Raw genomic sequence first — 13,567 nt, 5'->3', positions numbered from 1 at the left:
GGTATAATGAGGCAAAAACTAAAAGACATACAAATTGAAAAGTATAGGTAAAACAATCTTTATTTGCAATTCACATGTGCTTCTGGGTAAAAAATCCTGTGGAATTTACAAAACAAAACAAAAAAGAAACCCTCTCCATGTCCCTTCCCCAATCTTACTAGAACAGTGAAATTGGGCAAATTTGCAGAATATAAAGGCAATATGCAAATAAATGAATACATGACTGATGAGCTGAATTGGCAGTTTTGCCAAATATACTGTCAATATATAACAATCATTTGTGTTTCCATATATTAGCAGCAAATATTAAAAGAATACCATTTACAACAGCATCAAAAATATGAAACCTTTACAGTTAAATTAGACTAAACTAGTGCAAGAACTAAATTACATATCAAAATAGGCAAAATGCTGTTAAGAGAAATTAAAGTCCTTAAAAAATGAAGACATAATATGGTCATGGACCCAACATTAATAAGTCAATTCTCCTCAACTTGACCTACAGGGTCAATGTCAATTTTGACAAGCTGATTCTGAAGCTTACAAGGAAATACAAAGAACCTAAAACAGCCGAAACATCCCTATACATTTAGTCAACAGATTTTCCATAACTGCCTTTTCGATAAATGATGATAAAACAGTCGGATATCATTATGTGTAAAAAAAATCTTTAACTCAAACCCTACACAAAAATTACCTCAAAGTAGATCACAGACCTAGAGCCAAAATCTACAATACAAAACTCCTAAAAAAAATTTGTAGAAAAAGAATCTTGTGACCTTGGGTAAGTAATTATTTCTTAGATATGACTCAAAAGAAACTAAATACAAAAGAAAAAACTGGTAAGTGGGATTTAATTAACATGAAAAATTGACTTTTCTAAAGATATTTAAAAATAAAGCCCTGGCTGTTGTAGCTCAGTGGATTGAGTGCGGGCCTGCGAACCACACGATCGAGGTTCAATTCCCAGTCAGGGCACATGCCTAGGTTGCAGGCCAGTTCCTGGTTTCCAGCAGGGGACACATGAGAGGCAACCATACATTGATGTTTCTCTCTCTCTCTCCTTCCCTTCCCCTCTAAGATAAATAAATAAAATCTTTAAAAAAATAAATAAAAATAAATTAAAAAAATAAAAATACAAAGGCACAAGATGCATATTTGAAGAAAAAATTATAAACATGTATCTAATAAGACTGTCTTCAATATACATAAAGAATTACAGCTTTGATAATACAAAAACAAGGTAATATTTTTTTCAATGGGCAAAAATGTCTGAACAGTTTACAACATGGATGTTGGCAATGCAAAATGTTTGTCAGTTTCTTATAAAGTTACCCAAGAGAAATTAAAATTATCCTAATATCCATCAATAAGTAAATGAATAAACAAATTGTGGTATAGAGGCAGGGTAGTAAAAAGCTAGGAAAATCCCTTGGCGAGTAGAATAGGGAAACTGAGACATAGTTAAACAAGAAATTTGCAGTCATCTAGAAAATCCTATCTACCATACCCAAGGGCACTGAAGAGTAAATGGTTTGCACCTCTCTTCACCAGACAGAACACCCTACTCAGGGAGACAAATAGAAATCCAATTAATGCCATCTGCCAACCACACCCAAGGACAGATGAAGTTAAGGAAATAAAATCTCATTTTGAGACATCAGCATAAAGCTGATATTCTATTGAGATCCTTCCTTAAGACCTCCCCAAGACTCCCAGGCTTTAAAACCCCCCAAAACTAGGGTACCCAGACACATTCTCCCAGGAGTATGCCCGCACCTTTCCTTTCCCCATCATCTTCCCCCACAGACATGCATCTCCGAAACTCTAAGGAACCCCGGTGGCTTGCAACCAGAACAGCAATGGGCCCTGGCAGTTTGTCCCAAGTGAACCCTCTGAACCTGTCTCCAAGGCTCCCTTTTTCTGACTCCCCAGTGAGCCAAACCAGACCCACCAGAGCTCACCATTTCTTTCCTATAACATTACCAGAGGGCCAAGGCAGCCCGGTGTAGGCTCTCCTCTTGCTTCCAATATCCTAAGCCCTTCCTTGTTTCACTGTCCCCAGCTTTAATAAACATCCTCTAAAAATCACCTAGACTCATGCAGTAAAACCTTTCCTGCACCAAGTCAAGAACCCACACATTATCAGCTGGCTCTAGGAAGACCTGCTCAGGGCCAGGTCTGCTTTCTGGTAACATTTTATCCATACAATGGGATATTAGCCAGCAAAAAGAAAATGAATCACTTTTCACAACATAGATGGATATACACAACATAGATGGATTTCAAAAGCACTATGCTAAATGAAAGAAGTCAAATACAAAACTATATCATATGATTCTATTTATAATAAATTCTAGAAAAGGCAAAATGGTCATGGAAACCAGTTCAGTCTTTGACAGGGGCTTGAGAATTGACTATGAAAGGACATGGGAGAACTTTCAGTAGTGATGAAAATGTTCTGTATCCAGACTGTGGTGATGCTCACACTACTGTACACATTTGCTAAAACTCATCAAATTGTGTTCAAATTTCTGTTCACACTTTTCAGTGATCAACACATCTTATTTTATTCAACCATTATTTTGAAATGTATATTATTCTAAGTAAAACCATGTTAAACTAAGGATATTCACATTTCTAAAACCAGATTTAATCTTTGAAAATTCATTTTTCAAACATTAATGAATTCGTACTTATTCACCTGTACCTAATTTGACATAGATAAGCAGAAATACAGTCTATCACCAAATTTCCCAGATTTGATTACTTGCAAAATCACCTACTGGCGACTAAACTCTGCAAGTGATACACAGGGCACCACAATCTGGATGCCTCCTGCTCCCATCTATAAACCCCATCCTAGCCAATTCTTCCTCAAGAGCTGGAAATTTATTCATTTATTCATTCATTTAAATATTCATTGAGCACCTATCATTTCCCAACACCATTCTTTTTTTCTTTTCTTTTTTAAAAGATTTTATTTATTTAACTTTAGAGGGGAAGGGAAGGAGAGATGGAGAGAAATATCAATGTACCGTTGCCTCTTGTGAGTCCCCTGCTGGGACCTGGCCTGCAACCCAGGCATATGCCCTGACTGGGAACTGAACTGCAACCGTGTGGTTCGCAGGCCCCTGCTCAATCCACTGAGCTACACCAGCCAGGGCCAAACACCATTCTTAATGCAACATATTTGCCCAATAATAATGAAGAATTATAGAAAAAAATAAAGCAGAGTAAGCAGAAGGGGGCATTTGTGAGAGAAGCTGATATCTCAGAGAGGGTAGAGAGGCCTCACTGACAACCAAATGACAAAGCTGCCATTTACTGAGATGGTGAAGGCCACAAGAAAAGCAAGGTCAATAACGTGATTTTAGATATGCTCATATACTCAACATTTAAAACTTCTTATAATCCAATCTCCAGGCCCCCACCCTCCTTGGAGGTGAGGCTTGAAGCTAAAATTTCCCATTCTCTAATCTTGTTTGTTTTTTTAATGATCAACCCCTATCCTGAAACTATCTAGAAGCCCCACCCTGAGACACCTCTCATTAGCATACACTCCGGCTTGTTCCCAAAGGACCTGCTATGAATAACAAAAGATGCTCCTATTACTCAAGAAATTCCAAGGGTTTTGGGGAAGCTCAGTGCCAGGAACCAGCAACACCAAATATGTATTTTTTATCCCATGGAGATTAACTCAGTGCTTGCTGATAACTCTTGGAGACATGGGCAAAGAAAAAGCCTATTTCTGTTTGAGAGGAAGGTGATAAAGGGAACGAGCATACACACACAAGTTGATGAATTCCATGTAAAAGTACAATGTACCGACATTAGGGAACCTGTTCTCACAGTCTTGTAATTAATTGTTGAAAGTAGTGACTATGCTGTATCCTCTTCCAGAACTTGTCATTTAGTAGTAGAATATCTTAGAACTATACTTACAAGATGTACTCAAAATATTTTGGAGATGAATGGGTGTACAACATGGCCAAAAGATTATATTGAATGAGGAAGGTAAAATAATGTCTCGGGTTTTGTGCATAAACCAAAAACAAGGATAGGAAAAAATTCTGAGCTTTAAAAAAACACCAGAAAAAGGAGAAGAATCATGTATGTGAACTGGCACTCAGAAGCCCAGACTTTACTACAGTTAACCAGGTAAGGGTGTCTTTCCTAACAGAATATAAAGGTCTGCAAGGGAAGAGATGCCTCATTAACTTTTGGACACCCTTGATCACAACCACAGCACCTAACTGTAAGAGTTAATTGAGTATTTTACTGAACTCTTACAGGAGACAACTGCATCACGAGACAACACTGGTCGGTACCACACTTAAAACTTACATGTAATAGGAATTTAACTTAACAATTAATACAGGAATCTTTCTTCATTCTTTCTGAAGATACATGAAGGCCTATTACACACCAAGCACTACCACAAGATCCTGGATACAGCAGTGAACAAGCAAAACAAGGTCCCTGCCTTCATGGAGCTTATACTCTCACTGGGGAAACAGACACATGAAATAGCTTATTTTCAGAGAGTGCTAAACTAAGGGTAAACGACATACAGTAACCAGATGGACTACCTAGGTGGTTGGTTGTCATGAAAACCTGGAGAGAGAAATGAGGAAGACAGGAAAGTACAAGGCTGGCCTGTCGGTGGAATGCTCAGCGTAGTGGGGAGGAGGCTAGGGGAGGGGCTATGTCACCCAGATCCCTGGGCTGTATTCAGAGAGAAATGGGAAACCACTGGAGAATAAGTTTTAAACAAGGAGTTGAGGCAGGATAGTAAGGAGCCAGGAAAACTTGGCAAGTGAAATAGGGAAACTGAGGCACGGTAAAAGGCCCAGCAGTTTGCAGCCATCTGGTAAACCCTGTCTTCCATAACCCAGGGCGCTAAAGAGTGAGTGGCTTACATTTCCCCTCCCAACCAGAGGGCAAAGTGTTTAAATCACCCTGCTCAGGGAGACAAAAAGCAGACATCCAATCACTGCCCTTTGCTAACCACACCCAAGGGCAGATGAAACTAAGGGAATAAATTTTATTTTGGCACATCAGCATAACTGATGAATATTCTATTGAGATCCTCTCCTAAACCCTCATCCCTACACCCTCAGGACTAAGGACCCAGTGCACTCGCTGTCTTTCCCTTCTCCCTTTTCTTCCCCCACAGGCACACATCTCCTAAACTCTACCGGTCCCCAGGAGACTTTCAACCAGGGGAGCAGTGGTTAGCAGCAGCTTGCACTTGGGCTAACTCCCTGAACCTGTCTCCAAGGCCCCCTTTCATTTGACTTTCCAGTGAGCTGGCAGCAGCCCTGCCTAATCTCTCCCCTGCTGTTTCATCTGTCCTGAGCCCTTCCTTGTTTCACTGTCCACAGCTTTAATAAATATACTCTTAGGAACCCACATAATACAGGCTGGCCCAGGGTGGTAAGTGATCTAGCAAAGCAAAAGAAACAAAAATCTGGATGGCAGGAGAGGGGGATACTAATTGGATCCAAAATTCAATCAAGAACCATACAAAAGATCAAGACTTGAGATGGGAAGAGGTGAGGGGTGGGAAGAAAAAAAGGATGGGACTTAAGTCCATTTACAGAATAGTCATGCAAGTAGCCAAGTTTACAACACCCAGTAGGGGAGTGAGGGTATTCCTCTCTGGAGAGATGAAATACTCACAGAGAAATAGACCTCCAGACACTTACAACTGGGGATTCCTCTAAAGAAGCCCAATCACCCTGCAATAAGCCCAGAGCTGACACTGAAAATTTACCACCAAAGCAAACAAGCAAAAAACACCAAAAACAAAAAAAGCAAATACACGGAAGAAACGAAGGCACTTCAGGGAAAAGAAACACTATTAAAAACAACAAAACAATTACAACCACTATACTTATAGTGGTAAGACGTTACATATATGAAGCTAGAACAGCTGCTATAGAAGGGGAGTAATCAGAAAACAAGACATCCAAAACTAAAATTGAATAGCTAAAATAAAACTTAGGAGGTAGAAGATAAACCCCAAATATCTCCCCTCCAAAAAAGGGAGAGGAAGAAGGTAAGACCCCAAAAAAAAAGGTAAAAAGATAAAACGAAAGAATCAGCCCAAGAGGTCTACCACCCAACTAACAGAAGTTTCAGAAAGAATGAATAAAATGGAGGCAAAAAATTGTCAAAGATATAATAGAAAATGTTTCCAGAAATGCAGACTAAAACCTGAACCGAAGGACTCAGAAAAATGAAAAATTATACCAAGGCATATCATTACCACGTTTCAGAATGCCAATAATTATAAAAAGACATTTTTAGGCAGGCATTAGCTCAAGAAATTATTTTCCATTCATTCTGTCTTAGAAAGCTACTAAAGAAATATGCTCCAACAAAACAAGTGTGAAAACTAAGAAGGATGGTGACGTGAGATCTGGAGAACAGTTTCCAGCAGAGAGGGTAAAGGGTAGGCTGAGAATAAAAGCTGTTGAGAAGGAAGGATGCTTTGGGACTAAGTTGGGAAGGTGAGGAGATGGGGAGGAAAGAACAATTTCTTTGAAAACATGGCATATATTTCTGATAGGTGTGTGTGTGAGATTTGGGACATGGGAGAGTGAGACAACGTGTACATACAAAACAGTAATATGGTGTCAATTAAAAATGAAAATGTTAACCTAAAAAAATGGAGAACCATATAAGAAAGGAAGTATAGTCATATTACACCATTCACCAGCAGGTACTATTTACACAGCCAAAATATAAATCTTGACAATTAATAGCCCAAAATTATCATTATTAATTGGCAGGCAGGGAAGAAATGGGGCCTCTACCACGGTTAGTAAATAATGAGTAAAACTGCAATAGTCAAGAAATAGCTATGAACAAATTATTTAGGAATATGGAAGCAAATACCTAAGGGAAATAATAACACTGAAAACTAAGGGGAACTCCTTTTTAAAAAGTCTTTTAGTACCGTTGGGTTTGAAATTTTCTTTTGTTCGTAACTTTTGAAAAAGCATTTTCTGAATAAAAAATGTCTGACCAGTATGGGAAAAGTAGATTATAAAGAAAAGAGGGAATAGAAAAACACTAGTTAGGAAAATAAGGTAAGCCAGAAATGGAGATGTTAGACATGAAGAAGAAAATATATTTCAGATTTTTTAAAGACATAAAGTTGGGCTCTGGCTGGTATGTCTCAGTGGATTGAGTGCCAGCCTTCAGACCAAAGGGTCGCCAGTTCAACTCTCAGTCAGGGCACATGTCTGGGTTCAATGCCAGATTCCCAGTGGGGGGTTCACCAGAGGCAACCACACATTGATGTTTCTCTCCCTCTCTCCCCCCCTCTCTAAAAATAAATAAATAATCAAACAAACAAATCTTTTTAAAAAAGAGAGAGATAAAGTTGGACTTCCAGATGGAGTGGCTATTTGTAAGGGGAGATGGATGGAGTGCAAAGCAAAGGGCAAGACCAAGGATGACACCCAAGGTCTTCACTGCTGGTAACATCTGAGATGGAAAGGGACAGTCAACTGCTGGAAATCAAGAGGGCTAGTTTAGATGGAGAGATGCTCCCCAATTTACAATGGGGTCACCTTCCCAAACCCACTGTAAATTGACAATCTCCTAACTCGCAAATGCATTTAATTAACTTAACCTACTGAACAGCACAGTTTAGCCTGGCCTATCTTAAATATGTTCAAGAGTAATTGCTTTTTTCTTCTCACTAGCAGCAGGACACACAGATAGACATTTTGCAGACAGAATGGGATGCCAAGCCACAACATCCCAAAATGCAACGGAGTACTCTTGTGGAGTATCACTGGTTTACCCTTGTGATCAGCTGTTTACCCTCATGATCTTGAGGCTTCTAGGGAGCTGCAGCTCGCCATGCTGCCCAACTTCACAAGAGTATACAACTGCACATTGCTAGCACGGGAAAAGATCAAAATTCAAAATCTGAATTACGGTCTCTAGAATACATATTGCTTTCACACCATTGTAAATGCAATAGGTCAAAAATCCTAAATTGAACCACTATAAGTCAGAGACTATCTTCATTAAGTATGAGATGCTTATTAGATCTCCAAGTGGAGATATTAAGAAAAAAATTTCTGATGCATGTGCCTGAAATGGGAGGGAGAACTGAAAGCTGAAGATACCTATTTTAGTCACTAGTTAATACTTAAATCTCTATGAATAATATATCATATAGGTAGAGAATGAAAGGAAATAAATTGAAAATAGAAATATATATTTGTATTAGACACAGTATATTATGAAAATATAATAAAAAATAGCATGCATTTCATGGGGTAAGGGCAAGTACTACTAGTCCATAGAATTTTTATTTCATAGAGAGCTGACAGGTAGATAGATGTATATATAAACTGGCTGACATATGTCATTCATATAGTTATGAATATAGTAGGAATACTGTAAAATGTATTTCCTATCATAAATTGAGACTTAAAAAAAGCTGAGAAATTCTAGGGAATGAGAAGCCAGGAAGAGATAAACAATTAGACACAGTGGTAGGATAGGAAGAACATCATGAAAGTATGTACATGTACAAAAGCCAAGACAAATGCTTCATGGAAAGAATGCTCACTTGTATAAGAGATTAAGCACAATTAGGAATAATAAGTAACCATAGAACTAGTAATATGGAAGCCATTTGTTACTGACCTTGACAAGGTCAGCTTCAGTGTGTAGTGGGCTGAAAAAATTAGTGAGTAGAAAACATTTTAAAATGAAGGAGAGACTGACAAAGCAGACACAACCAATGTATACAGCAGAAGGAAGACCTCCCTGGTAATCTGAAATTTGAAAATCGATTCACTGTGTAAAAGATCTCAGAAAGAGTTCTAAAATAAACTGGCCATGATTTCCATGGAGCATACCTGTGTCATAGATTGCTAACCTCCATTGTCAACTGCGCTTGGAGATAGGGCCTTTAATTTTTTTTAATTCTCACCTGAGGAATTTCTTTGTTGTTGTTGTTATTGATTTTAGAGAGAGGGACAGAGAAACATCAGTTGCCTCCCCTATGCAACCTGACCCAGGATCCAACAACCATCCTAGGTATGTGCCCTGGCCAGGAATCAGACTCACAACCTTTTGGTGTACGCGACAATGCTCCAGCCACCTGAGCCACCAAGCAGGCCAGGTCAAGAGGTCTTTAGAGAGTTAATTAAGCTTAAACAAATTCATAAGGGTGGGGCACTAATCCAATAAAAGTGGTGTATTTATTAGAAAAAATTAGGACACAGAGGAAAGACCATGTGAACACACAGGGAGAAGGTGGTATCTATAAACCAAGGAGAGAGGCCTCAGAAGAAATCAACCCTACTGACACTTGGATATCAGATTTCTGGTCTCCAGAACTGTAAGAAAAAAAAATTCTCCTGTTTAATGTTTGTGGTATTTGTTATGGTAGCCCTAGCAAACTAACACAGCACTCTAGTGTCTCTCTCAAGCCTGTTAGGATCCTTTCCTCCTCTGTGTAAACCCCAGGGACAACCTAGTCAAAACATGAAGCTTCCCCATCATTAGCCGCCCCCCGCCCCGCAAAAAAGGCTTGGATTACTTCTCCATAATGTTATTAGTACTTGGCCATTCCAATAAAAATAATGTGTTCTTTTATTTACTACTACATCTTTTCTAATTCCATGTTTTCTGAAACCAAAGACAGGACACTTTAGGAAAAAAATGAGTAAAGTCAAAATAGCAACTGAGAGCTGAGAGCAAATCTGATATTTGTAGCAATTAGGAACTTTGATGTCCCAAAGGCAAGTTTGGCAAATACTATATCGAAGGTGTTGTCACAGGTCATACGGTCTGCATATCACATTGCCATCTCCAGGCAGTTTACATCAAATTTGAAAAGAAAGCATATGCTTTCCTCCTTCCTCATATCAAAACCAATCGCAAAGATCTGGTTTTCCTTACTTCAAGAATCCTAAATACCAATTGAAAAAGTCTTTTCAATTTTTCTATCATCAGAAAAGAAAGGCTATAAGTTAGAAGCTTTACTCTGGTGCCTTAGTAAAGCAAGAAAATTAAAAGAATATGCACAAATATATAAACATGAATACATATATGTGCATATGCACAAACACATATCTTCTCCAAACACAACTCTGATAGTGAGCAGTTAGTATATTAATCATGTAACGAATACACCCTAGTATTTATTTTGAATTCTGACCAATTACTGCATTAACCTGAAACCATACTTCAATAATGCAGTTATGAAAAAACAAATTCTCTGATGCCTGGTTCAAAATACTTTTCGAATTTTCACGGTTGCTCAGCCACTCTGCTAAAAGACCACTTGTGGTTATTAACTCCTATGTATATAGAAAACAAAAGGATCTAAAATTGTGCTAATATTACCTTGAGAAGAAAGTTTTATGTCTTCTCATTCCAAGAAGGAAAAAACCCACAGCAGACAAAATAGCACCATTATTACAGAACTAAGAGTTGGGTTACCTGACCCTGGAAGTTTAACATAGCCAGTGTTTTTAAGGTCTACCTAGTCTCAACATTTCTGCTGGGAATTTAGTTAAGCCTGAACTCCAAGTAAGCAATTTCACATGTGCTTCAAACCCAACCCTGACCCTATTCCTGATTAAATGACGGTAGTAAAACCTCTTTACTTTCGTGTAAGAATCTGCAAAAAAAAAAGAGAAAGGAGTAACCAATCAGTTCACCTTCGAATACAGGCCAAGGTTAAAATCTGGGCAGACTGTGGTAAGAATGGCAATCAAGAGGAGACGCTGCCGGTGAAGCAATATCTGGTTTAACCCCGAGTGAAGATGCCCAGACCTGGATCCTGTTCTCTCCCTCTCCAGGATGCCAGAGGGCCTGTCATGGGTCAGGGGTACATCTCCTCTGAGCTCACTCCTGAGAGGTAAGTAGACAACAGATGATTTTAAGAAAACTTGTCCATCTACGCCTTATTCTTTTTTTTAACCAAACAGAACAAGCAAGTCAGCAACACCAGTAAACCTGGCATGTGTGCTGCGGTGTGCAATTGCCCTACAGCAGATGCCCCACTCACCGCACACCATCAGCAGCAGGACGATCAGCAGCGTGGCCACGAACACCAGCAGGGTCAGCCCCACGTTGTGCCACATCTTGGGGGGGGGGGGTGAGGGGCGGCCGGTTCAGAGCAGCAGGGCGATAGGCGCGGGTGGGCCGGCGGGCGGGTCCCAGGCTTCAGCGGCGGGCACCAGGCGCGGAGAGGCACCCGGGCGGCATGGGAGGCGGGCGCCCCGCGGCAGCGGCCCCAGGGGGCGGGGCGGCGCGGCGAGGGGCAGGCAGCGCCCCCAGGGGGCGGGGCGGCGTGGGGCACACACGGCAGCCAACCGGCCGATGGACCCTTCTAGCCTGGGTCGGCTGAGCGCGAGCGAAGGCGTGCCGCGGCTAACCCCTACCCACTCATCTCTCCCGGGAGCCGGGGAACCGGCGTCCGAAGACCCCGACGGCGGCCGGATGCGCTTCCATGGCGGACAGCACGGGCCTGCGAATAGCAGAGAGGGCAGGCACAGAGACGCGCGACGATCACGCGGCCGTCGTGCCACGCGCCCCGAGGGTTCCCGCGACCGTCACTAACGATAGACGTCTCCTGGCAGCCTCTACCGCTGCTTCTCAGTCCCAGGCCCCCTCCCCCTGCGGCACCTCCTTACCAAGAGTCCCCACCCCTTGCCGCCTCCGCGGCGCGAAGACGGCTGGGAAATGCAGTCCAGAGCCCGTTGGAAGCTTGAGAAGGTCGCCCCACATGAACTACAACTCCCAGGATGCGCCACTTCTCAGCGGCTTTGCTTCTCCCTCCCTCATCCCCGGCTCTGGGTTTGGTGTTTCTCAAGCCTCAACCACTGTCTGACGGCTGCGGGTTTTGTGTTCTCAGAAGCTCCGCAGTTGGCTGTGTCGAAGTGCTAGACTGATTTCAACCATCATTCACAAACAAAGACGTTGTTTTAGACCGTGAATGACGAAGCACGAAGAGGAAAGAAAGGGGTGGCAGCTGCTTGAAAAACTGGTTGCATGTGAACCTAGCCCTATACCTGAGGGTGAACGTTGTATACTTGGGAGTTTTGAGGAAGTACCCGCATCCCTGCCAAAGAAACTGGCCAGAGTTTCTCCTGGAGAATCCAGCTTACGGAATCTCCTCCTTCTTCCTGCAACGATGTTGTTCCATGTTTTCATAGGTAATGTGTTTCAGAACTGGTCCGCGGTGGACTTAAGGACATCTGCTTTGCCCTTAATTTATCTCAGATGTCAATTTAATCCAAGCTACGTCCTTGAGACCAAGCTACTGATGACCCGCAGCTGAAGATTGTGTTGCGCTGGCTTGAACAAACACTGAAACAGGACACTAATAATCTCCAGTATTCTGTCTCTACCTGAAATTAAAAGTCCTCAATTCTGCCAGATTACATTCATTCATTAAAGAGGAGAAAATAAATGTGTAGGCCTCTTTTAGAAGGAACCAAATATAGCCGTCATGTTTTTCTATGACTCCTGCTTCCTCCAAAACCTTTGTCTTTTACAAATTCCTTTACTCTCTCCTCTCTCCAATAACAAGCGAACGAAATCTGTGTAGCAGTCCTTGTATTTAATATATCCTGACCATACCCAGCTGCCTTAACTCTGTGAGCTGTATTCCCTATGAAACAGTATTATAAATAAATATGTACTATATATGAACTGTTAAGTGATCATGACTTTGCAAAAGACTGAAGATAGAGTGATCTCAGTGCAGTTAAGATGTATTTGTAAAAATAATGCTTCTTTCATAGATGGTTCAATTTTATATAAATAAAATGTTTTATTAGAATCTAGTTGAAGAGTTGAAAAGAACATAGAAGAACTGGGAAAATTTATTTTAAAGGCTTTTATCTCTCTTCCCTTCACATATTTTGAATGTCTAATAGAGCCAAGCACGGCTGTAAGTGCTAGAGATACAGCAGTCTAATAAGACAAGCAAAGGTATTTATGCTTGAGATTCTTATTGTAGTTGGAAGATACAACCAATATGCATAAATAGGAAAATCTCAGGAATGCTAATTCTTATGTTGAAAACAAGCTGGACAGTGTGATAAAGATAGGGGTCTTACTTTATTTTTTTAATAGTTCATTTTTATTGTATTTTTTCATGATAGGGGTTTTATTTTAGATTAGAGATCAAGGAAAGCATACCAGAGAAAGTGACATTTAATGAGACCTAAATGACAAAAAGGGGTTTGACCTAAGAGGGAGAGAATACCAGGTGATGGGAGCAGCTAATGCAAAAGTCACAAGGAGCAAACAAATTCACCCATATCTCTAAACCTTGGTAGTGTTTCTCAACCCTGGACAGCCATTTCAAATCACCAACAGAGATTTAAAACTTACAAATGGCCAGCCGTCATCCCCATACCAAATGAATCACAGTTGGTGGAGATCAGCCACAAGCTCAATAGTTACTAAAAGATCAGATGCTACTTTTGTGAATCTCACAGTTGAGTGGGATTGTTCTGAAGGAGTGATTGTTCTGAAGGAGTGATTCTCGATGAATGGTCTCTGGACC

At 40.7% G+C, this 13,567-nt stretch overlaps 1 protein-coding gene across 2 annotated transcripts in view; it reads right to left on the bottom strand.

Moving 5' to 3' along the window:
* SMIM13 (small integral membrane protein 13) overlaps positions 1-11,661 on the bottom strand; it is a 33,051-nt gene extending 21,390 nt beyond the window's left edge. The window contains exons 1-2 of one of the 2 annotated variants that reach the window (XR_005065281.1): positions 11,057-11,661; positions 10,707-10,899 (exon numbers count right to left, since the gene is read on the bottom strand). Coding sequence is in view for 1 of the 2 variants with exons in the window: in XM_037037880.1 (XP_036893775.1) it covers positions 11,057-11,132 (76 nt within the window). In the remaining variant the exon portion in view is untranslated. The remainder of the gene's footprint in view (positions 1-10,706; positions 10,900-11,056) is intronic. The other variant, XM_037037880.1, reaches the window with a different exon arrangement.
* Between the last annotated feature and the right edge of the window lie 1,906 nt (positions 11,662-13,567).

This window comes from Sturnira hondurensis, unplaced genomic scaffold, assembly GCF_014824575.4.
Source record: "Sturnira hondurensis isolate 20B ecotype Veracruz unplaced genomic scaffold, ASM1482457v3 Scaffold0023817, whole genome shotgun sequence".
Lineage (NCBI taxonomy): Eukaryota > Metazoa > Chordata > Mammalia > Chiroptera > Phyllostomidae > Sturnira > Sturnira hondurensis.
This window is presented reverse-complemented; position numbering and strand designations above follow the sequence as displayed.